The 22472-nt window shown below is 39.9% G+C and overlaps 1 protein-coding gene across 3 annotated transcripts in view; it reads right to left on the bottom strand.

The window, feature by feature from the left end:
- Cstf2 (cleavage stimulation factor subunit 2) overlaps nucleotides 1-20761 on the bottom strand; it is a 33441-nt gene extending 12680 nt beyond the window's left edge. The window contains exons 1-10 of one of the 3 annotated variants that reach the window (XM_090326693.1): nucleotides 20607-20761; nucleotides 19431-19509; nucleotides 18960-19129; nucleotides 16185-16321; nucleotides 14765-14884; nucleotides 14517-14654; nucleotides 7756-7885; nucleotides 4077-4139; nucleotides 403-462; nucleotides 67-153 (exon numbers count right to left, since the gene is read on the bottom strand). In XM_090326693.1, coding sequence (XP_090182819.1) covers nucleotides 67-153; nucleotides 403-462; nucleotides 4077-4139; nucleotides 7756-7885; nucleotides 14517-14654; nucleotides 14765-14884; nucleotides 16185-16321; nucleotides 18960-19129; nucleotides 19431-19509; nucleotides 20607-20664 — 1042 coding nt within the window. In that variant the 5' untranslated portion in view covers nucleotides 20665-20761. The remainder of the gene's footprint in view (nucleotides 1-66; nucleotides 154-402; nucleotides 463-4076; nucleotides 4140-7755; nucleotides 7886-14516; nucleotides 14655-14764; nucleotides 14885-16184; nucleotides 16322-18959; nucleotides 19130-19430; nucleotides 19510-20606) is intronic. The other 2 variants (XM_090326694.1, XM_090326695.1) reach the window with 2 other exon arrangements.
- Between the last annotated feature and the right edge of the window lie 1711 nt (nucleotides 20762-22472).

Below are 22472 nucleotides of genomic sequence, written 5' to 3'. Positions count from 1 at the left end.
AGAGAGATAGAGTCTTGGCATATGTGAACACTGCCATGGCTCTGAAGAAACCTGCTGTCTCCTTACAGACTGCTATTCCATCCAAGCCTCCTGACACCAGTAGGGAGGGAGTACAGCCTCGGACAGATGCCCATATCATCCATGTTCTCTGCCCTGTGTGAAGAGGTCAATCTTAGGCTTGTGGCCTCAACAGAAAAAAATAAAAAAGAAATCCCCCCCCCAAAAAACAAGAAACAAACAAAAAAACCCCCAAAAAACAAAAAACAACAAAAAAAGAAACCACCCAGAATCACTGCCCTTTTGGGTTCTGAATGTGAGGATGACTGCCAAGCAGCTCTTTTCCTCACAACATCCCACCCTGAACACCACAAGCAAAAGGAAACCCGCAGATACAATGGGTACCTGGAACTCGCTCAATTGATGCAGGCCCGGCGGGTCCCACGGGCGAGTGCTGTAGGGTTCCTAGGTAAGCAGTAAGTTTAAAAGGACAAAGAGTAGATGCATAAAATAGCTTGTGCGCGCGCAAACATATGCAAACACACACATAAAGACAAATACATACATGAGGAGACTGGAAACATGGAAGTACAAAAGCCCCAGGCTACAAAAGCTTCCTAAGTTATGTTGTAAGTATCTGAAACAACTCTTCTCTAACAAGATAGCTTTCTAAATAAAACTCATGGGGCCATTGTGCTTATTTTGTCAGGAATAACTACAAATTTTGTTTGCTCCTCAGCCACTACTATATTTCTCTTTAAATCTCCCTATACCACTAAATAAAAAAAAAAAAACCAAAATATAAAAGGATGGTTTTGAATCACCAGGGAGACAAAAAAATTACCATATTCCCAGAAGAAAAATAGCAAAGAAACTGCAATGATCTATTCTGGAGGCTGTAATAGGAGGTGGGGGGAGGAACGGAGGGAAGAAGGAAGAGAAGGGGGGAGAGGGAGGGAGAGAGAGGGAGGGAGGGGGAGGGAGGGGGAGGGAAGGGGAGGGAGGGGTGGAGAGGGAGAGAGGGGGTGGGGAGGAGGGAGGGGGAGGGATAAAGAGGGGGCAGAGAGGGGGGAGAGAAAGGGAGAAAGAGGGAGAGAGAGGGAGGGAGAGGAGGAGAGAGGCAGAGAGGGAGAGAGGGACAGAGAGAGCACGCAAGAGAATGAATATGTGTCTGTTGTGTGCTAGCCCTTGGTCTTGGAACTCAGGGCCTGAGAACTGTCCCTGAGCCTTTCCTGCACATGGCTAGTGGCTAGTGCTCTACCACTTAAGTGATAGCTCCATGTCTGGCTTTTTGATGGTCACTTGGAGATAAGAGTCTCTTGCCCAGGCGGGCTCCAAACTACAATCCTCAGATCTTGGCTTCCTGTGTAACTAGGATTACAGGCATGAGCGACAGGTGTCTGGCAGTATTGTTTAAAAATCATTCCACTTTATTTTTTCTTCCTTTATTATTGATTGCTTGCTAGTACTGGGCTTGAACTCAGGGTCTGTCTTGCTTGGCGCGATTGTGGCTAGTGCTCTACTACTTATAGTCATGCCTCTAGCCTACCATTTTGCTTTTTAATTTGAGGGAGTTTCACGGGCTTTTCTGCACGGGCCGACTTTGAACTGCAATCCTCCAGATTACTGTCTTCAGAGTAGCTAGGATTATAGATATGAACCACTGGTGCCCATCTTGTCATTATTTTAAAGTACAAAATTTCTGCTATGAAGAAAGTATCAAATGGAGAAATGCAGTGAATGAATTGATGAGGAACATAGCATTCCACATAAAGCCATCCGCCACAGCAAATTCTTGATAACATTAAAATTTATAATAAACCTAATGACAATAATAAAAACACTAATGAGATGACAAAGATGTCAATATTAAAGGAAAGTTGTAGGACACCAGAAAGTTATCTTTTCAAACATCCCACTGTCTCCCTTTACCATTATAAGTGTGCCAGAGCAGCAGAGATTTTAGGAAAAGCAAGAAAAATCTGGACACAAATGAAAAGATTCTTGTTTCCTCTGCTGTGTACTGAAGGTAATTATAAAAGGCAGCTCATCCCTTCATGAAGATATTCTTTTTTTTTTTTTTTTTGCCAGTCCTGGGCTTGAGCTCAGGGCCTGAGCACTGTCCTTGGACTTTCTCAAGGCTAGAGCTCTACCACTTGAGCCTCAGCACCACTTCCAGCTTTTTTTCTATGTATGTGGTACCGAGGAATCGAACCCGGGTCTTCATGCATGCTAGGCAAGCACTTTAACCACTAGGCCAAACTCCTGGCCCCTCATGAAGATATTCTTTAATATCTTCTAATGTTTGTTTATTTATTTGCTGGTTCCAGGGCTTGAACTAAGAGCCCGGGCGATGTCCCTGACCTTCTCTGTGCACTGTCCCTGAGTTCTTCAGTTCAAGGCTACTACTCTACCACTTCAGTCACAGCACCACTTCTGGCTTTTTCTGTTTATGTGGTACTGAGGAATAGAACCCAGGGCTTTATATGTGCTAGATAAGCACTCTACCTCTAAGCCACATTCCCAGCCCATTCGTTATTTGTTATTTTTTTTTGCCAGAAAGATGAGGGTAGCTGTAACAGGAAGGGAGATAGATTGCTTGTGGAACTCTATGTTAAACAGCTAAGGCTTGGCTTCCTGCTGGGCTAAGGGGCAGAAGTTACCTGAATTCCTAATTCTTTCTCATTACTACAATATTATTTGGGGAAATTCACATCATCTCATCATCTATTGATGGTGGTAGATTGGAGGGAGGAAGGCACATAATAGTTCAAAAGCATGGGATGCTTACGAAAACATATAAGGTATTTGGTCAGGAGTTTTTGTTGTACTATACTGTTAAGACAGCTAATGATAACAAAATAATCTTTAATTCTATCACTTCAATTATCAATCCCACTATGTAAATAAGTGGCCTATATCTTAGGATGTTTTTTTGTGGTGCTGAGGATTAAATTCAGGGTCTTGTACTTGCTAGACATGCTCTTCTACTGAGCTAAATCCATAACTCCTGCATCTTACTATTTTGCTTTTTAAATGGGTTTCATTTATAAAGTACAAGCTAAGGAAAAAAGCCACTTAAGCTTCTCTGTTCAGAGTAGTCATTTCCTACCACAGAGACCCAATTAATAAGTATAGAAAACATTTAAGAACATTTTGGGGTGTTAGAGAGGCAGTGTAGACCGACAGATTTTTTTCCATCTTAGCCCTCCCTCTTACTAGGAAGAAAACATCAAATAGAGGCCACAACAGTTAGACATTGGCATTTACTTACCTTGTCCCCTCAGGTAACTTAAAATTCTGAGCTTCCATGTGTTTACCTGTAAAACTGAAGTTCTGCCATCTATCCCATAAGGCTGTTCACGAGAACTGAAGTGCTTGAGTATACACAGCACAGAACACTCAGTTCTATCTCTTCCCTAACCTTCTCTCTCCCTAAATTATATTTCAATTAAACTACTTTATTTTCTTTTCCTCCAAACTTAGTAACAAGGTGAAAGAGTATAGAAGTTAGGGAGTGGCTGATGTTATATATAATGTTGCTGCCACAGTATAATAGACATTTCTCAAGGAGGCTTTATTCTATTATAGGATCCCCTCCCAGATTGTTCTGGGGCTTAAGTCCAGTCTTTACATACCAGTTCACATGCTGTATCCTCACTAATAACATTTTTTTACTAAGCCAATAGATACTCATTACAGGAGAATGTGTCAGTGAAATGCTTAGGACTGTTGGAAAAGAAAGGATGCATTTGGTTATCAATTCTTGTAGAGGCTGTAAGTCACTAGGAACAAAAGTCTAGACCAGTACTGTCCAATGGTCATTTCTGTGGCAATAGAAAAATGTTCTACATCTCCTATCTCCAATGTGGTATCCACAAGTTACATGTATCTATTAAGCACCTGGAATGCAGTTATTGTGATTATAAAACATTGTTTTAAATTATATTATGATTTGGATTTAATTTTATCAATTTCATATTTAAGTAGTCACTTGTGGTTAATGAGTGACATAGTCCAACAGTGCAAATAGGAATATTTCCAAGTCTAGTTCATACCAATTAGTCATTAATACTTACCTTGTCCCCGATCCATGGGCACTGGTCCACTTCCTGGCATTCCCACCTGGCTCTGCATTACACCTGGAAGACAAAGAACAGGGAAAATGAAACAAAAATTAGGACAGTGGAAAAAATGAGAACAGTCGTTAAGTTTACACATTTATTTATTCTGCCCCACAAGAAGTAATCTCCAAAGGAAGATGACAACTACATGCAACTATGCAGTTAGTCAAAAGATGGGTTTTGTTCATGTACTTCATGTTTCCTTGACAGAAAAGTGCATTCAGACAAAATGCTTCATCTCATGGATTACCAAAACAGTGGCAGAAAGCGATCTGCAATACAGGAAATGATGTCAATTACCATGGACGGCATTTCATGGGAAGGAGTACTGTTCCCAGGTTATTCTGCAAATGTGGAAGTGTACTAATTCACCGTGACAAAGATTTGAGAGAGGGGCACTGGTGGCTCACACCTGTAATCCTAGGTATTCAGGAGGCTGAGATCTGAGGATTAAGGTTCAAAGCCAGCCCGGGCATGAAAGACCTTGAGACACTTATCTCTATCCACCAGAAAACCAGAAGTGGTGCTGTGGCTGAAGTGGTAGAGCACTAGCCTTGAGCTGAAGAGCTCAGGGTCAGCATCCAGGCCAAGAGTTAAAGCCCCATGACTGACCAAAAAGAAAGATTTGTGAGGTACAACTGATATTGAGAAAGAGAAGGTACCAAGGGCATGGAGTATCCTGCAAGGTATGAAACAGTCTCACAAAATGGAGATATTCTGTGTCTTAACAACTTTCAAATTCCTCACTGAGCATTCATACAAATGAAAATCTGTAGCCCTCTGAACAAAGAACCTATTTATTTGCAAGCAAAGGTTCTTTAAAATGTATGTACTAAATTATCTAGAAATGTGACAAATTAGTAAATTATGGATAATGTAACTTGGACTAAGAATTTTATGAATTTTCACTAAGAAAATCATAATTAAAATAATTGTTCTTATTGTATGATTTGCCACAACAAACGTAATTGTATCTGTCTATATTTTGTTTTTACATTGATGGTATAGATGCAAACATCTGACAACTACCTTTTGTTTTCTAGTGTACTTGTAACTGGAAAAGTGCATATTAACCTAAAAAGAAACTTTTGTCCTTCTATTTCTCTTATATTATAATTAAGGCATTAAATGTATTTTTCTGAAATTATATTGCCTAGGTTATATCACCTGTGCAGTTCATTTCAGGAGAGTTAAGCCATTGCAAAATATCTGTTATGAAAAGGGGATACTGGACCTAATAAGGCTGAGGATGACTGCTATGCAAAGGACAACTTTGTACAAGACCTTGCCTGATTGCTTTCCACAAGCAACAATTCTTTTTTCCATAAAGGAATTTGCTATGAGTGGGGATAAAAGGCAAGCCCATTTATTTGTACTTAATACTTTCCTAAAACACCAAGTATATAACATATTCCCCCTATTTCATTCAACATGCCAAGCAATAAAGATTAACAAAATGAAGAACTGGATTCTAGCTCTAACACTGCTACTCAATAATAGTGGTTTTAAATCAGTGATTTGATAAAGTTAATATATTCCTGAACATCCTTACTTTTAAAATGAATGAGTTGGTCTAAAATAGTGGTTCTCAGAATATGGTACCAATCTAGCTGGGGAAATATGAGCCAAACTGGGAAATTTGTTAGAACCGTCAATCATCAGGTTCTATACCCCAGACTTATCAAGTTAGAGTCTAAGACAAAGGAATACCAATTTGTATTTTATAAGCCCTTTCAGTAATTCTATCAAACATTATCATTTGAAAAACACTAGTATAAATGATTTCAACACTTTTGTTCAGACATAAAACTATTGTCTTCTTTCTAGCTAGACAAATCATCAAAACAATACAGACTTAGGATGTATAGAAAGGGATAGCAGAAGGCATTATGAGTGCAATTTCTCATACACCATCACCTAAGAGCAGTTTTATTCATATAAACTAGATTTCTAGAAATGATGATTCAAAATGTATATCAATTTTTCATGTTAAGAAATTTTCTTAAAAGGCTTAAACTTCACTAATTTGTAATTCCCTCAACTGTGAATGAGTTTTTGTTAATCCATCTAACTTTGTTTTTCTATGAAGTTCTTACATATTTTCTTTTTTCTTTTTTTGCCAGTCCTGGGCTTGAGCTCAGGGCCTGAGCACTGTCCTTGGACTTTCTCAAGGCTAGAGCTCTACCACTTGAGCCTCAGCACTACTTCCGGCTTTTTTCTGTGTATGTGGTACCAAGGAATCGAACCCGGGTCTTCATGCATGCTAGGCAAGCACTTTAACCACTAGGCCAAACTCCCGGCCCAAAGTTCTTACATATTTTCTTTGCCCTCCCTCCCTGTCCCCTTTTTTAAGTCTTGGAGATTGAACGATAGTCCTCTGCTTGCAGAACAAGTGGATGTGAAGTGTATTGTACATGTTAGGTGGGACTTAGTGATTCTATTCTTTGATTTCGCACTATGCATATCTATTTTTTGTGTACTAACTAGCAGAATGCTGATGGACTCCAGACCCATATTAATGAGGAATGAGGAGCCAGGGAGTCAGGGGATAGAACGGCAAAGCCCAGAAGGACTTGAAGGCTGTCTGAGATGGGAAAAAAGCATTCTATGGTATTTAGCCTTCTAACTATTTAGCTTCTAGCCATGTTAGGACACCCTAAGTAAAATATGTTTGTTATACAAAATTACAAGGCTAACCACAAAATTGCTTCTGTAACTGCTTGCCTGCTTAAAGAGAATCTGTCTGGCAACCTGAGTGTAGATTTTGCCTTTATAAATCCAACCCCACTGATGCTTGAGGCTGTTCTTTACTATCCTGATGTTGGGGAGAAGTTGCCGTGCAGCTAATACATGATTCCTAGCTGGATTAACTGAGTTCTGGTGATTTTATGGCCAGGGGTTTAAGTCCTACCATTGGTTGGAATCCTACCTGGGTGGCCGGTATACAACAAATGCCACTTAATGCCTGGTCTATAGAAGGTGTTGATCTATAACTCCTACGAGTTAACAGTTCATGACAAGGCAAGTACAGAAATGAAGAACAGACATTAGAAGTTCTACAGCAGTTTGGCATTACTGGAATATCCAAGTGTATGATCAGTACACTTATCTCATAAAACAAATCATCCTTTTGGGCTTGGTGGGGCCCTATAAGTGTAATGAGAGCACTTGAGAGGCTCAGGCAGAGAATCATGAACTCAAGACTAAAGTACATAGTGAAATCCTTTTACAAACAAAACAAAAAACCAAACCATCTAAGTCCTCCAGGATATATAAATACTCTTAGCTTCACCCTAGTTTTATATTAAAAATCTATTGGGATGGAAGCATAGTGTAGTGGTAGAGTGCTCGCCTAGCATGCATGAAGCCCTGAGTTCGATTCCTCACTACTATATAAACAGAAAAAGCCGGAAGTGGCATTGTGGTTCAAGTAGCACAGTGTTAGCCTTGGGCAAAATGTGTCCAAGGACAGTGCCCAGGCCCTGAGTTCAAGCCCCAGGATTGGCAAAACATAAAAATAAAAAATAATTAAAAAAATAAAAATCTATTATCACATAATTTTGCTGTACTGCAGCAGCTGCCAAGACAAAATATTAGTGAAGAAACAAATGATAAAAATCTACATGAACTCAACCTGCAGGAGCTAAGGAGACGGGGCCAGGTCCTGTTACAGAAGGTGGTATTTGTACTGGTGTTGGGACTCCGCCTTGCATAGAAGCTTGCATCAGAGGAGGTGCGCCATTGACATTGACGTGCATTCCACCCTGATGGAGGAGGGGAAAAGGAATATTTACAGGTTTCTGCAGAAAGTCAATAATTAAATCCACGACCTTGACACGTTCTTCAAGTTAGCAGTTCCAAATATTCTATGAAATAAACCCCATCCCCCTTCAATCTGTTTGTTACTGTTCTTGGGGCTTGAATTCTGGGCCTGTGTGTTATCCCTGTGTCAAGGCGAATACTCTACTACTTGAGACACACCTCTACTTCAAGCATTTTGTGGTTAAAGAGGTAAGAGTTTTAAGGACTTTTCTGTCCAAGCTGGCTGTGAACCATGGTCTTCAGATCTCAACATCTTGAGTAGCTAGAATTAGACATTTGTCTAGCTCAAGTATACTTTTTTTTTTTGCCAGTCCTGGGCTTGAGCTCAGGGCCTGAGCACTGTCCTTGGACTTTCTCAAGGCTAGAGCTCTACCACTTGAGGCTCAGCACCACTTCCAGCTTTTTTTCTATGTATGTGGTACCGAGGAATCGAACCAGGGTCTTCATGCATGCTAGGCTAGCACTTTAACCACTAGGCCAAACTCCCGGCCCTCAAGTATACTTTTTATATAACATGGCTTATACAACACTGATTTTATCAGATTAGAGTACCACAGAAACATGTTGCAATGTCACGAATGTGCTTATGTGAACAGTTGAATGGAACATGTCCTAAATATAGAGACATATCAGTCATATCTGAGTGGCAAGGCAGCATATGGCACTCATTTTAGACTTCTTGATTATGGACTAGCAATAAGAGTTAAAAAAAAACAAACAAACAGAAAATGGGTCCAGGAGTTTGGCCTAGTGGTAGAGTGCTTGCTGAGCATGCATGAAGACCTGGGTTTTCTTCCTCGGGACACATACATAGAAATAGACAGAAGTGGTGCTGTGGCTCAGGTAGTAGAAGAGCTCTAGTCTTCTGAAAGCCCCGAGTTCAAGCCCCAGGACTGACAAAAAAAGGAAAAGAATAAAAAGTATCTTGAATAAAAGACTAAAAAGGCTGGGAATTTGCTGATAGCATACAATTTTATAGGTACTGGGTTTGAAAGCTTTGAGTTTGCCCAAGCACTCTACTACTTGAGCCATATCCCCATACCTAGGTGTTCTGCATTTTAAGATGAAATAAGCTTTCATTTGGTCAAGCTTCTTTACAGGGAGGTAATTAAGAAAATACAGACTTCGAGGATCGACAAGAAAAAGTTCAGATCCTAGACATACCTTATGATTCTATTTTAAGGTTTGCAAATGCAAAGCCAAAAATATGTACAACCTGGATATTTACAGAAAATGTTAATCTCTACCCAATACTTTCAGAGGATCCATCCATGTTGTTAACCTATGAGTCTGCAAGGTTGTGCATTAGTTTGAATTAACATTCATCTTACTGTCAAGATAAATATATTTATATATGTATTTCTACTTGTGAACTGTTTAGGTCCATTGCCCCCTTTTCTAAAATTTAACTAGTAATTTTCTTATAAATTTAGAGTAAACCTTTTTTTACTGTGAAAAAATTAGGTATAGATATTGTCTAGAAAAAAGATGACTTAGCTGGGCACAGCGGCTCATGCCTGTAATCCTAGCTACTCAAGAGGCTGAGGGCTGAGGATCACGGTTCAAAACCAGCCCGGGCACTAAAGTCCATGAGATTCTTATCTCCAGTTAACCACCAGAAAAACGGAAGTGGTGCTATGGGTGCAAGGGGTAGGGCAGTAGCTTTGACCTGAAGAGCTCAGGGACATTGCCAAGGCTCAGAGTTCAAGTACCATAAATGACAAAAAAAAGAGACCACTGATTTTATGAAATAAATTACATATATAGCCAAAATCTCCTGAATAGTATTTCTCAGTTGGAGTTTAATTGTTCCAGTCATGGACAATTATTAAGAGGGAGATGTTCAAGGCCACCCCAGGTACAAAAGATCTGTGATCACCAACTCAACAAAAAAAGCTAGGTATGGTGACCTATTTTTTTTTTGCCAGTCCTGGGGCTGGAACTCAGGGCCTGAGCACTGTCTTTAGACACTTTTTGCTCAAGGCTAGTGTTCTGCCACTTGAGCCACAGCACCACTTCCAGCTTTTTTCATGTATGTTGTTCTGGGGAATCAAACATAGGCTTTGTGCATGCTAGGTGAGCACACTAACACAAGGCCATGCTCTTGGCCCGGGTGACCTATGTTTTGATCCTACTTATGCTTTATGGGAAGCAAAAATATGAGGATCATGGTCCAGACCAATCTAGGCAAAAAATATAACGAATTAGCATAAAAAGACTAGGTAGAGGCTGAGAGTTTGGCCTAGCGGTAGAGTGCTTGCCTAGCATGCACAAAGACCCAGGTTTGATTCCTCGGTACCACATACATAGAAAAAAGCCCGAAATGGTGCTGAGGCTCAAGTGGTAGAGATCTAGCCTTGAGAAAGTCCAAGGAGAGTGCTCAGGCCCTGAGCTCAAGCCCAGGACTGGCAAGAAAAAAAAAGACTAGGTAGATCATTTTCCTGGCAAGTGCAAGATCCTGAGTTCTGCAAAGAAAACTTATGAATAATTACATGACAAATATATTCTTGTAATTCAATCAACATACTTTGGGCACTTTGTTTTGTCAATTACAGGCATGAATTACTGGAACTTAGCTTATTTGTGGCATTTATACAGAAACATATAATCCCACATTTTCATATTTTTCTTAATTTCATTTTCTGTATATTCTTTTTTGACAAGTCTGAGATTTGAAGTCATGCCCACATGCTTGCTAATAAGCATGTGGTTTAACACTTGAGCTCTACCACTTGAGCATTGAGCCTCAGCACCACTTCCGGCTTTTTTCTATGTATGTGGTACCGAGGAATCGAACTCGGGGCTTCATGCATGCTAGGCAAGCACTTTAACCACTAGGCCAAACTCCCGGTCCCTTAATGGAATCTTTTTAAAAGTCATTCATGCTATGATTTTCTCAATAGATACAGATAAGGCATTTGACAAGATCCAATAACCCTTTATGCTAAAAGCTCTGGAGAAACTAGGAATTCATGGAACATTCTTCAGTATAATAAAGGCTGCTAGCATAATACTTAATGGCAAAAAGCTAAAGCCATTTCCTCTAAAATCAGGAATGAGACAAGTACGCCCACTCCCTTCCACTCCTCTTTAACACAGTATTAGAATTCCTAGCCAAAGCAATAAGTCAAGAAGCAAACATAAAGGAGATCGAACTAGGGAAAGAGGAAGTAAAACTTTCCCTCTCTGCAGATTTCATGATTCTGTATTTAAAGAATCTTATAGGCTCCCAAGCTGATTGAGCTGATTCAAAAATTTGGAAGGGTAGCAGGCTATAAAATTAACCCTCAAAAATCAACTGCCTTCTTCTATGCCACCAGTGAGAGGAATGAGGCAACAATCAGGAAAGCAACTCCTTTTGCAATAGCCTCAAAGAAAATAAAGTACCTAGGAATTATCTTAACTAAGAATATAAAGGAACTTCTTGACGAAAACTTTAAAACCCTGAAAAAGCAAATTGAAGCAGAAGTGAGGAAATGGAAAAACCTCCCATGCTCCTGGATTGGAGGAATTCACATGGTGAAAATGGCAATCGTGCCAAGGGCTATCTACAAATTCAACACAATACCCATCAATATGCCAATGTCATTCTTTAAAGAAATAGAAGAGGCAATCCAAAATTTCATATGGAATAATAAAAGACCCCAATATAGCAAAAACACTTCTTATCAGAAAGAACAGTGCAGGAGGAATTTCAATACCAAACTTTAGACTCTATTACAGAGCTATAGTGACCAACACAGATTGGAACTGGAACAAGAACAGGCCTGAGACCAATGGAATAGAACTGAGGACCCAGATATTACCCCACAGACCTTCGGCCAACTAATCTTTGATAAGGGAGCCAAAAAATAGAAGGAAGAAAGACAGCCTCTTCAACAACTGGTGCTGGCAGAACTGGTTAAGCACCAGCAGAAAACTAAAGTTGGATCCTTCTTTGTCACGCTGCACCAGGATTAACGCCAAATGGGTCAAAGACCTGGAGGTAAAAGCAGATAGGTCTCCTTGTCACAGGTCAAAACTTTCTTAATAAGGACAAAGAAACACAACAAATCAAAGAAAGTCTGGATAAGTGGGACTGCATTAAACTGCAGCTTCTGTATGGCAAAGGACATAGCTAGCAACCTAACCAGAAAGCCTACAGAGTGGGACAAGATCTTCACTAACCATACAAAATATATCAACAGCTCAAACAGTTGAATAACTCCAAAACTAATCTCCAAAGAAACAACCATCCCATTAAAAGACTTAAAGAGAGTCTTCTTGGAAGAAGAAATAAGAATGGCCTACAGACACATGAAGAAATGCTCCACACCTCTGGCCATAAAAGAAATGCAAATCAAAACAACTCTTAAGATTCCACCTCATTCTAGTTAGAATGGCCCTGATCAAGAAATCTAGTAACAACAGATGCTGGAGGGGATGTGGCCAGGAGGGATCATTACTACACTGTTGGTGGGAATGCAAACTTGTTCAACCACTATGGAAAGCAGTATGGCAGTTCCTCAAAAGACTAAACATAGAGCTCCCCTATGACCCAGCAATTCCACTACTTGGCATTTACCCACTAGTCCAGAAACAAGGACATACTAAATCTCCTAGCACAAAGATGTTCATTGCAGCACTATTTACCATAGCAAAGATATGGAACCACCCAGATGCCCCTCAGTTGATGAGTGGATCAACAAGATGTGGTATTTATACACAATGGAATTCTATGCTGCTGTCAGAAAGAACGACATTGCCCCATTTTTAAGGAAATGCTACAAAAAATGTGGTACATATATACAATCTGATTCTACACAGCCACAAGACAAGATAAATTAATGGCATTTGCTATGAAGTGGATGAAACTAGAACAAATCATGTTGAATGAGATAAGCCAAGACTAAAGGAACAAAAGGTGCATGGTCTCCTTGATACGTGGGTATTAGATCTAAACAATACAGGAGTGATGAATTAGTACTCATGTACTCCAGGTCATTGACATGAATTTGGAGATATATCTATATAGACACACAAGTCTATGATGGGATATATATTCTATAGATATATATTGATATATAGATCAATATGTATCTAATACAAAGACTCAGTTTAATTTTAATTATGTTCTTAAATTTATGTGCAAGGCATTGAATATATTCTTTTCTTGAATACCTGTTTGTAGAACATGACATTTGAAATATAATGTAAATACTCAGTAAAAACTTTTAATTAAAAAAATCATTCAGGCCGGGAGTTTGGCCTAGTGGTTAAAGTGCTTGCCTAGCATGCATGAAGACCCGGGTTCGATTCCTCAGTACCACATACATAGAAAAAAAAAAAGCTGAAAGTAGTGCTGAGGCTCAAGTGGTAGAGCTCCAGCCTTGAGAAAGTCCAAGGACAGTGCTCAAGCCCCCGAGCTCAAGCCCAGGACTGGCAAAAAAAAAAAAAATCATTCATGCTGATACATCAGGTTTATTTAACTGTCAAATATTCCCTTGGATAAATCCACTACATTTTATCCATTCTTCCAGTCATGTATATTTCAGATGAATTTCAATTTTCATTAGTTATTATAATACAGCAGTAAAATTATTTGACCATGACCAAGGAGTCATTTGTCTTTTGTCCATCATGTGTGGCAAATACTTTTCTGTTTAATGTGATTCTTCCTTTTTCCAGATGCAGATTTTTTTTGTTTTTAAATGTATTGTTTCAGATGCAGATTTTTTTTCTGTTTTTAAATGTATTGTTCTGTAATGGCTTCAGGGTTTCTGTCATGCTTTGAAAGTTAAGTTCCTCATCCCTTTTCTGGTCTGGGACTTGAACAAAGGGCCTGCCTGGTCATTGTCTCTAAACTCTTTTGCTCAAGATTGGCTCTCTATCACTTGAGCCATAATCCACTTCTAGATTTTTTATCCACTTCTGGATTTTTTTTCCACTTCTGGATTTTTGTGGGTAACTGGGAATAAGAGTCTCTTTGACATTTCCTGTCCAGGCTGGCTTTCAACAATGGTCTTCAGATCTCAATCTCCTGAGTGGCTAAGATTACAGGCATGATCTACCATCACCTGGCAAATCTTTTCTTTTTTTGCCAGTCATGTGGCTTGAACTCAGGGCCTGGGCACTGTCCTTGGACACGTTTTGCTCAAGGCTAGCACTCTGCCACTTGAGCCACAGCACCACTTCTGGCTTTTTCTGTATGTGATGCCGTGGAATCAAACCCAGGTCTTCATTCATGTGAGACTAGCATTGACTACCACTAGGCTACACTACCAGCCCCAAACCTTTTCTTTTATCACTGCTAAGAGTGGAAATATTTTGAGGGCTTATCCCATATTATTGCTGTTAACTGAAATAATGTATGGAAATAAATTGACAAACACATAGTAAATTAACCTATAAAAGAGGACATCTGGAAAGAATGTCTTGAAAAACTTGGAACCAAATCTATAGTTATTCCTATATCATGAGCTCTAAAACCTGGAATCTATTATCACCTCTGATTTATGACCACTTTCCTCTAATATCATCACCTAAAGAGAAATGATAAATGGAAAACAGAGATATTAAGGGATAAAGCCCTACCATAGATGGGGCCTGTGGAGCCTGAGGATTCTGCTGGTTCATTGGCATGTTGGCTCCTGAGCCAGGCCCTGCACCATGGATTTGCTGAGGGTTGCCTGTAATCAGTGTTGGGATATTTGTCTGACGATGAAGAATTTTCTAAAAAGTGAAAAGACAAATACCTGTGAGCTATCTTTAACAAAGCAATCAGTAATTTCTATCCCACTTAAGATGTACCCTATCATTTCCATAGAAGAAGCAGAACTTACCAGGGCAATCTCCGGATCCACAATTCTCATCACTACCTGTGCTTGCAGCAAAGCATAAGCCAACTGTGGGTTTTGAAGCAACATATTTCGTGCTTCCTGGGGACTATTCTGGACACAGAGCTGAGAAGACAAGTGAATAATATAATAATCAGGCTCAATACTTAGAACTTGATAATGATTTAGAGCCATTCCCACACAAGAAATGTTACAATCAAAAGATATACTAAGGGGTTGAGTGTGGTAATGCATGCTTTTAATCCTAGCTATTTGGGAGATAGAGAAGACTGCGATATGAGGCCATTCTGAGGGAAAAAGATGAGCAAACTCCACATCAAAAACAAGATGGGCTGGGTACAATGGCTTACACCTGTAACCCTAGCTACTCAGAAGGATGAGATCTGAGGATTGTGGTTCAAACCAACCCAGGCACTAAAGATGGTAAGACTCTTATTTCCAACTAACCACTAGAAACCATAAGTGTCACTGCAGGTCAAGGGGTAGGGACAGCATCTAGGCCTAGAGTCTAAGCCCCACAACTGGGGGGGGGGGGAACAAGATGGGCACCATGGTGCATATCTGTAACTCAGCTACTTGAGAGAGAGAAGTAGGGAGATTGTAGTCTGAGACTGGACTAGAAAAGGGGAAGACTATCTGAAAATGAAACTAAAAGCAAATGGACCTTGGGGACATGGCTCAAATAGCAAAGTGCTTACGTAGGAAGCATGAGGCTCTGAGTTCAATCCCCAGTATTGCCTAAACCAACCCAAAACAAAAAATGAACAAAAAACCCAGGATATTTAAATTATCACTGGTTTTTTTTGAGGGAGGGCAGTCCTAGGGCTTGAATTTAGGGCCTAGGCACTGTCCTTGGGCTTTCTCAAGGCTTGAGCTTTACTACTTGAGCCACTGCACCACCTCCAGCCTTTTCTATGTATGTGGTACTGAGGGATTGAACCTGGGTCTTCGTGCATGCTAGAAAAGCACTCTTCCACTAGGCCACACTCCTGACTCACATCACTGAATTTTATGAGGCACAAAAACTCTTGGCCATGGCAGACCATAGGTGGAAGAGATATTTAAAATACCATAATACTGCCACTTAGGAAAAAAAACACAGTTTAATACCTATATCTATGATGGTTACAAAAACCTAGCCAGAAACTAACCCCTCTAGACATCATCCTGACAATTAAAAAAAAACTAGCCAGAATGTTTGGGCAGGAGTCTGTATACAAAAACATAAAGCTATGCATACAAAAGGTAAAATGTAATGTGTAGTTATAGAACATCGAATATGCAATAAGTGGAATCTACAAACATAATTTCTATTAGAGTTCAGAGTACTTGCATTAGCACATGAATTAATTCCTTGAAATTCTGACATGAATTGTTTTATTCATAACCTAATGACTCCTCCCACCTTCATCTGTTTCATCAGCTCAAACATCTGTTCTGGTGGAAGACTGGCAACTGCTTTACTAATGGACTCAGGGGCATCCTCAGGATTGATGGTCTCTCCATATGGTGACTCAATGACAGGGGCACCAGTGCCAAGGCCTGATCAGGAAGAAAGTACAAGAAAGTCAGCAAGGCAAAATAAAAAGCTTAATCTTTTTTTTTTTGCCAGTTGTGGGCTTGAGCTCAGGGCCTGAGCACTGTCCTTGGACTTTCTCAAGGCTAGAGCTCTACCACTTGCGCCTCAGCACCACTTCCGGTTTTTTTCTATGTATGTGGTACCGAGTAATCGAACCTAGGTCTTCGTGCATGCTAGGCAAGCACTCTACCACTAGGCCAAACTCCCAACCAAAGCTAAGTCTTTTAAAGTATTTTATCTCTGAGGTGACTAGAAGAACCTACAGAAAACTTTAAATATGTTACAACTGAGATCTTAAGTGATCTGAGAGTCTCTTGTTTCTATGAAGGTAACGCTTGTCACATAGATGGACAGTCATTGTAGAAAAAAATATTTAAATAGGCTTAGGCATTAATTTCAAGAGGACATTCACAGCTCTATTGTCTCAAAAAAGTTATTAAAAACACCTCTTAAAGGGAAAGAGGAAAAAAATGGAGAGGCAAAGGGTGAACAAATGCAACAGTGTTACTACATACTATGTTGAAAATGAACTATACAACTTGTAGGGTGGGGCTAGGAGGGAAAAACTGGGAGAGAAAAGGGGTGATATTGTCCAAAAAGGAATGTGCTCTTCCTAATAGCAAAAAGAAAACAAAAACAAAAACCTTATGTAGCCAAGTGCTGTTAATTCATTTCTATAATCTTAGCTACTCACAGAAGTTAAGATCTGAGAATTATGGTTCAAAAGTCAGCCCAAATCACTACTACACTGTTGGTGGGAATGCAAACTCGTTCAACCACTATGGAAAGCAGTATGGCAGTGCCTCAAAAGACTAAACATAGAGCTCCCCTATGACCCAGCAATTCCACTACTTGGCATTTACCCAATCATCCAGAAACAAAGACATACTAAATCCACCAGCACAACAATGTTCATTGCAGCACTATGTACCATAGCAAAGATATGGAACCAACCCAGAGGCCCCTCAGTTGATGAGTGGATCCACAAGATGTGGTATTTGTACACAATGGAATTCTATGCTGCTGTCAAAAAACAACATCGACTCATTTGTTAGGAAATGGAAAGACTTAGAAAAATCATATTAAGTGAAGTAAGCCAGACTCAGAGGAACTTAGGCTCAATGGTTTCCCTCATTCGTCATAATCAGTAGAAACCTTGGGCTCTTCTAGCAGAGATCTGCAATAGAGCAAAACCTTGATACATAAGGCCATATAGTATGAAGCTAATTGAAAGGACCTCCAGGATATTGAAACAAAAGCCATATAATGAATGATTGTTGTCCTTAATGTACTATGTTATCTCTCATCTCCTTTGCTGTCCCTTGGTTATCTCATATTGTTACAATATCTCACTTTGTTATCTGATATATTGGATATACTTGTATTTGGTTATTTGAAATTGGATAGGGAAGGGGGGAAAACCAAGATAGGGGGGTGGGGGGGAGGGTAATGGGGACCAAGACATGTGAAAGGGTATCAATGTATGTGAATTAATGCACCTTCTATCTGGCAAATATCATGTAACCCTTTTATTAATTACAATAAAAATATTAAAAAGAAAACAAAAAACCCCAAAAGTCAGCCCAAGCAGGAAAGTCTGTGATCTCCAATTAAACAAATAAAAAACATGGAAATAGAGCTGTGACTCAAGTGGTAGAGTGCTATCCTTGAGCAAAAACTAGAGCACCTAGGCTCTGAGTTCAAGCCCCAGAACAAGCAGAAAATAGAAACAAAAACAAAAAGCAACAAAAAAGTACCCTTATGTAGTACCTAGCTAGTCAGGAGCTGAGATCTGAGAATTGAGGTTCAAAGCCAGAGTAGGCAGGAAATTCTGAGACTTTTATCTATAATTGCCCAACTAAACGCTCCAGCAATGGAACTATTGCTTTAAGGAGTTGAAAAAGCCCAGGGACAGCACCCACACCTTAAGTTCATGTCCTAGGCCTAAAACAGAAATAAAACCTCACTCTTACCAGTTATAGATCTGACATACTCACACAAGTGAGTAATGACAGTACTACTAAGAACTTGGTGGACTTCAATTCATATTCAAGTACAAAACAACTCATTAGTAATATGTGAATTTTTTTCTTTTTGCTAATCCTGGGGCTTGAACTCAGTACTTGGACACTATCCTTGAGTACTTTTGCTCAGGGCTAGGACTTTGCCATTTGAGTCATAGTACCATTTCTGGCTTTTTGTGTGTATGTGGCATCAAGGAATTGAACCCAGGGCTTCCTGCATGCTAGGCAAACATTCTTCCACTAGGATAAGTTCCTGGCTAACGTGAATTTTTAATGTTAGTTTCATTTTGCTTCTCAAATATATACATATCCCTAACACAGGCAAGTAAGAAGATGTAGGGTTAACTATGTGAGCCTATTTGGTTTCGTGCACGTGTGTGTGTGTGTGTGTGTGTGTGTGTGTGTGTGTATATGAACCAGTCCTCGCTTTGAACTGAAATCTTTAAATTTCAGCCTCAAGGTTATAGGCATGACCCACTGGTGCCAAGACATCTGAGCCTATTTTAAAACACAGTTTGAACTCTCATTGTAACATTTTTTCTGAGCTATAATGCATAAAACCTTGATTTATACTCACTCTTCAGTTCTTCTTTGTTCTTCTCACTGGCAGCATTGTCCACTCGAAGTGCTCTCCCACTAAATTCACGTCCATTGAGGTTCCGCATGGCACTAAGTGCTGTCTCTTGATCTTGGTATTCACAAAAGCCATAACCTTTTGGTTTCCCGGTCTCTCTATCATATACCAATCTGGAGAGCAAAATCTAGTATGAGGCACAAATGGTAAACATACCAGGCTTCATATAATACTGTGATTTAATATGTTGTACCGTTAAGATTAAAATCCTTTTAACTATGACTGACTCACTGTAGTTTAAAAACATTGTTAACTGAAAAAAAATCAGGTAAAAATGGATGTGATATGAGGTGTGAATTATTACAACTTCTAACACAGATGTGTACAAAGTTATCAGAAAAATAAAATCTGCTATTATGAAGGGCCAAACTCGTAATTTTTAAGAATGTCCCACCATGAAGTAAATGATCTCACCTGAAACTAACAACAGGTCCAACCTCAGAAAAGATGTCCTTCAGTTGTTCCTCTGTAGCTTCGTAAGGAATGTTTCCAACTAAGGAAGACATAACATATTAAAGCTTTGTTTGTAATGAAGATCTCTAGTGAGAAAGTACAGAAGATTACCTACTATATTATGAAAATATATCTGGCTCAAAACAGTGTTTTCTAAAAACCATTCCTTTATGTTTCGTTAGACCCCTTAACAAGGAAAATGAACCAGCAAATATTTTTTAAAATGCAAATACTGTGAAACAATTGTTTGATGGATCAAATACTAGACTTGTTGCAGTACATTGAGTTTGGTAAAAAATATTATATTTTTAACTTGGATTACAATAATATTTAAGTACTGATGTTTACTTGGAGGGAGTCTGTAAATTTGATCAGTGGCTACCGAAATTGCAATTAAAAATCAGGTTATGTCCATACTTTCATAAATACACACACTTGCAAAATAAATATGGGGGGTGTTTGGAAATTATTCTCCACTGTTTTATTATATCTCTGTTAAAACGTGTTTTAGAATCATCATACTTTAAAAAAATGTACTCTTAATCATTTCGATTCTCTTTACATTATGCAGTAAAAATGACTCAGAATCATTTCAATTCTCTTTCAATCTTGTAATCTCCTCCATTCATTTAGTTACAATCCACTATAAGGATGTCAGGTGGCTACTACCACTGTGGATGAACAAACACGTTAAAAAGCCAAGAATATATGTTCTTAAGAAGGAAGTATACACAGGTATTTACAAAACGGCATCTGCATTTGGTTGGGGGCAGGGAGAGACTGAATAATCATTACTGTGGCCAAGCGGCTTTCTAAAAAAAAAAAAAAAAAATTCCAAACAACAACGACGACAGCAACACCAAAACTCCTGACGATACAGAGGGGCTAACTCCCGCAATGACACTGTGGAAAATCTGTATGATTTCTGAGGAAAAGGATCATCTCCTTTTTTCGGCCCACAAAACTACGGGATCTGCCTCCCCACAGGACAGGCAGGGATGGCCGGCATAATCGACTCATCATGGCTTTCGTGGCAAGATCAGGGGCTGAGGGAGAAAGTGCAGAGGGGCGTTCCTTGCCGCTCTTGGCCTCTTTTGGTCCCTCAGAGGGACAGAAATTTCACCGAATTTCTCTCACCAAAAACAGAACGAAGAGAACGATCCACCGCAGGGTCTCTCACAGTCAAACCCGCCATCGCTCCCTTCAATCAAGTTCCGGTGTGCCTAAGCACACTTCGCTATAGCATGCGCACGCCGATCAGACCACGCTGTAACCCGGAAGCTCGTGGGTAAAGTGCACGCAGGACCCCTTCCCCCACTCCACACGCTGACGTCATTTTGTAGGCGCCAGCGGCGCTCACTTTATTCGTAAGAGGACTGGACCTTCTGGGCGGGACGGTGACCGGAGAATAGCTTAGTCGGCTCACGATCTGGGCGAGACTATGATACTGTGAAGGTCTCTAGCCTACGTGATTACTTAATATTCTTTTTCTTTTAGGACGTCGCAAGTGCTTGTGAGTCATACTGGTTTACCTTGGTAACGGGGTAGTCATTTGCTAACAACCTTGGCATTTTCATTATGGCTCCGCCCTATTAGAGGAGAGAAATGTTTGAACCCGCCCCACTAGTGTTCATCTTATTTTGCTAAATGTGTGGGTATACCGATATTGAAATTGAGTGGACGCAGACTTGAGGATGACCATCGCTCCCTATTCGAACACGCAAAGTAGACTCAATTGATCATTGTATAGTCTGAGAGTTTTAGGGCATTGCCTTGGGCAACCGAGGGCTCCGAAACCTAGAAAACATCACTGAAAGACAATGCCTCTCTTGTATTCCCGTTGTGTTCAAAAAGAGGAAAGATGTGATGGAAATACATTTAATACAAGCACAGGTTTATTAGGAAAATTAAAAAAAAAGAAAAACCGCAATGGGGAAGCCTCCCTTGACACCTCTTGATTTATTCCTCGCTTACAGTCTGAGATATAGTGGATCCGAAAGAATGCTAGTGAGCTAGGTTTGAATGTAACTTTGTAACAAATGATGGGAAACTATATCACTCCCGGAGGTAGGGAGGGAGCCGAATCCGGAGATCTGCTCAAGGTCCTAACTGGGAGTACATTTTGGCCTAGTTCCTACCCGCTGAATTTATCTGGTCTGCCAGAGTGGGTAAGGTGGGAGTGTTAGTGAATCTAGGCACTGTTCTAGGACTCAAGATAAGGACATTTAAACCTCACAGTTCCCAGCTACAGGGTCAGGCTTACCGAACGAATTGTCACCGTGCTGGAGTTGTAAAAAATCCAGAGTGGGCCACTGACAATATTATTAGGGAAGAGGTAAAAAAAGAATTAAAGTCCAACCTGGAATGTCACACCTGTAATCCAGTTATGAAAGAAACAGAAATTACAAGGATTGATATGTGATGCCATCCCAGACAAAAAGAGAGGTCCCCATGTCAGTTATATGATTCTACTATGGTAGTTCACACTTGTGATCCCAGTTATATGGAAAGCCATAGGATAAGCAAAAAAGACAAGACTTTGCGTGAAAAATAAAGCAGAAAGCACTGGTAGTGTTGCTCAAATGGTACAATGGGAGCACAAAGCCGAGTTCAACCCATCATGTCACTCAAAAAGCTGAGTCCAGCAGGGCTCTGGTAACTCATGCCTGTAACACTAGCTTCTCAGGAGGCTTAGATCAGAAGATTGCAGTTCAAAGTCAGCAAATGAAAGTCTGTGAGACTATTATCTCCAGTGAACCACCAGAAAAACTGAAGTGACACTGTGGCTCAAATAGTACAACACTGGCCTTGTGCTGAAGAGCTCAAGCACAGCACCCAGGCCCAGAGTTCAAGCCCCATGACCGATCCCCCCCCCCAAAAAAAAGGCTGAGTGCTATTGAGGAACATAATGCTGAGGAGAGGAAATCAGATGGTAAAATACGAATAGAATTTAAAGAATAGACTTAAAACAATTAATTGCATACTGTATACTGTATTAAGAGA

This window comes from Megascapheus bottae, chromosome X (assembly GCF_031878675.1).
Source record: "Megascapheus bottae isolate mThoBot1 chromosome X, mThoBot2.hap1, whole genome shotgun sequence".
Lineage (NCBI taxonomy): Eukaryota > Metazoa > Chordata > Mammalia > Rodentia > Geomyidae > Megascapheus > Megascapheus bottae.
The sequence above is the reverse complement of the archived record's forward strand: the minus strand, read 5'-3'. Positions and strand labels throughout refer to the sequence as shown.